The sequence below is a fragment of the Bombina bombina genome, unplaced genomic scaffold, assembly GCF_027579735.1.
Source record: "Bombina bombina isolate aBomBom1 unplaced genomic scaffold, aBomBom1.pri scaffold_1177, whole genome shotgun sequence".
In the NCBI taxonomy this organism is placed as follows: Eukaryota; Metazoa; Chordata; class Amphibia; order Anura; family Bombinatoridae; genus Bombina; species Bombina bombina.
In genome coordinates this window covers 80246-82913 of record NW_026510986.1, presented here as the reverse complement: position 1 = coordinate 82913, position 2668 = coordinate 80246, and the positions used below count along the sequence as shown (strand labels likewise).

The 2668-nt window shown below is 34.5% G+C and overlaps 1 protein-coding gene across 1 annotated transcript; it reads left to right on the top strand.

Moving 5' to 3' along the window:
- Positions 1 to 216: 216 nt before the first annotated feature.
- Positions 217 to 1335, top strand: LOC128643555 (DIS3-like exonuclease 2; the record flags this gene model as incomplete). The annotated part of the gene is given in 1 exon segment (XM_053696398.1): positions 217 to 1335. A coding segment is annotated over 1 exon segment (93 nt), but the record flags the coding sequence as incomplete, so codon positions are not given.
- Between the last annotated feature and the right edge of the window lie 1333 nt (positions 1336 to 2668).

Sequence of the window (2668 nt, the reverse complement as noted above, 5' to 3'; positions counted from 1 at the left end):
TAATCCCACAACAAATTCACACAGTGACATAGATCTCTATTAGGCCTTACAAAAGGAGAACTTATTAGCCCAGTGAGTAAGCACCAGATAGACGTTATTAGCAAATACTGGGAACTGAAGAGATAGGAATTGTCACTAGTAAAGGATCACCCCAAAGGAATAAGGACTTCTGTATATTGTATAGTAATACTATAAATACATTTGTCATCCCCCCTCCAGGTTATCAGCATTTTTACCCTGCTGGAAGTGGTTTTGAAGTCAGAGTCTGCTCCGCTGAAGTACACTGCAGTTCTGAAGAGACCGGAGTGAGCAGAGATGCCAAACTGGAAAGGATTCTAGGGGGAAAATGTGGCTCTGCTGATGCAAATCTTTTTTTTTTTTTCTTTTATAAGTGATAAATTGTGATTTTATCAATATGTGTATTTAACCTGTTTACTACTGCAGTAGCTCTTTTACAGAGTAATCAGATTTATGTGTTTACAGTGATCACTTGGCACGCAGAGCTCTTATCTGTGTCTAGAAGGTGGTTTGATGAATTGATATCTTTCATCTGTAAGCAAAAGCACTAATTCTGAATTTTATCTAAGATAAGTCACATAGAGCAGTGAAAAGGGTTATATATATTTTAGTGGTAAATGTGGTCTCATCGCTTGTTGGATCATTTTTAATTAACTGGAACATTTTTTTAGTTTATTATTCCTGAGATTGTGTCAGATGGATGCATTTTCTTTTTAACATAATACTTTTTTTTTTTTTTAACTCTCCTACCCCCCCCCCCTTACCTTGCACTCAACCCCCGAAGGAAGAAATACTGTTTTGTTTTTTAATCTGATGGGTTTTTACTGTTTAATTTGTAAATGAAATCATAAACTCTATGTGGTTGATTACCAAAGATGACCAGCCAAGTCTATGAAATGTTTACAGTTTTCGTTTTACTTTTCTTTGCACTGCAGTTGAGTTTCTTGCAATACTTACTTGTATAAGTGTCATGCTACCACTTTGTAGATGGACTTCAGACTGAACACCTTTTAGTGAAATGTTTTAAAACGTAAAAGTCTTTAATTTAGCAGAAGGAAATGAGCTGATGACTTGAAGAGAACTCTTTAAAAGCTTTGATTTTTAGTATGTTTAGTACTAAAGTCCCTTTATACGTCTTTGTGATGTTTCTAAGGAACATAAGAGTCCCATTGTTTGTAAAACTTTCATTCCTTCTGCTTGTGACCTGTTTATCTAACAAGAGCTTGTCCTGTGTATAAGTTTCACATATTGCATGCAGCACATTATCATCAAACTGTCATATCTGAGTCCACTTTCAATAAAGTGATATGCTCTGTTCTTGTTGTCATGTGTTTTGCTATGTCAATAACTGCTTTATTTAAACAATTTATCTCTTACATTATCACTTCACCACCTCTCATACTGATATCCTATCAATTGCTTCAATTAACTCTTCACTTTCACACCAGTTAGCATTTCTCTATACAATTGAACATTTATTATTATTCTTTGTAATAAGCCAACAGATTCTCCAGCACAAACTCAAGCATGATTTAAATTTGATACTAACTAACCAATAAATTAGTATATGGAATTTCCCATCTATGTGAGGACAGTCATACAAGTGCTTTTATTGCCCAATAATATAACAATATGATAATTGTAATTGTGGTGAATAAATAAATGTGACCAAATAAAAAAAGGTTGATATGAACATATTTATGTAAATGTCTAACATATAGAGGGATTAAATCAGTTAAAGGTCATTTATGTTCAAACCATGTATATGTTGGAGAGAAAAAATGCTTTCTCAATTCAGGACAGCTTTAAATTAAAGTTAATTTGTAGAGTTAACTACTATTTAATTAAAAAGTTTTAATGTCAAGCTTAATAACAAAATCTCTTTGATAAAGATTGTGAGAGTCCTTAAGCCATTAATCCTGGGAATTCTACTCCTGACCACTCGGAGGAGGCAAAGATGCTAAGGAGAGGCTTCTCCATAATCTGGATGTTGTCAGAGCTATACTAAGATACTAAGGATTTTAGGCAAACCTCTAGTTTTTTGGGGGGGTTTCTGGTTCCAGGAGGGGTCAGAAGGCAACAGCAGTTTAATTAGCCTCCTGGTTAAAGCTTTTGATTCAGAAGGTTTACTTGGAGGTGGGACAGTCTCCTCCTAAACATATTACTGCCCATTCTACTAGGTCATTTGCTTCTTCCTGGGCTTTGAGCAATAAGCATAAAAGCAGCTACTTGGTCTTCCTTACAAACCTTTACTAAATTCTACCATTTTTATGTTTTTGCTTCTTCTGAAGCAGCTTTTGGTAAGAAAGTCCTTCAGGCAGTTATTTCTGTGCATTAAATATTGTTGTGTTCATACATCATGTTTTGCAACATATATATAAAAATAATTAAAAAATAATAAATTAATAAGAAAAATGCGTTTTATATATTGATTAATTTTCTTTCCTAAGATATGGAGAGTCCATGACGTCATTCAGTTACTAATAAGAATATCACTTCTGGCCAGCAAGAGGAGACAAAGAGCACCACAGCAAAGCTGTTAAGTGTCACTCCCCTACCCATAGTCCCCAGTCATTTTCTTTGCCTCTGTCAATTGAGGAGGTGAAGTTTGGTGTCTGAAGAAATGAATAACTTTTTCAGGTACTTTTCC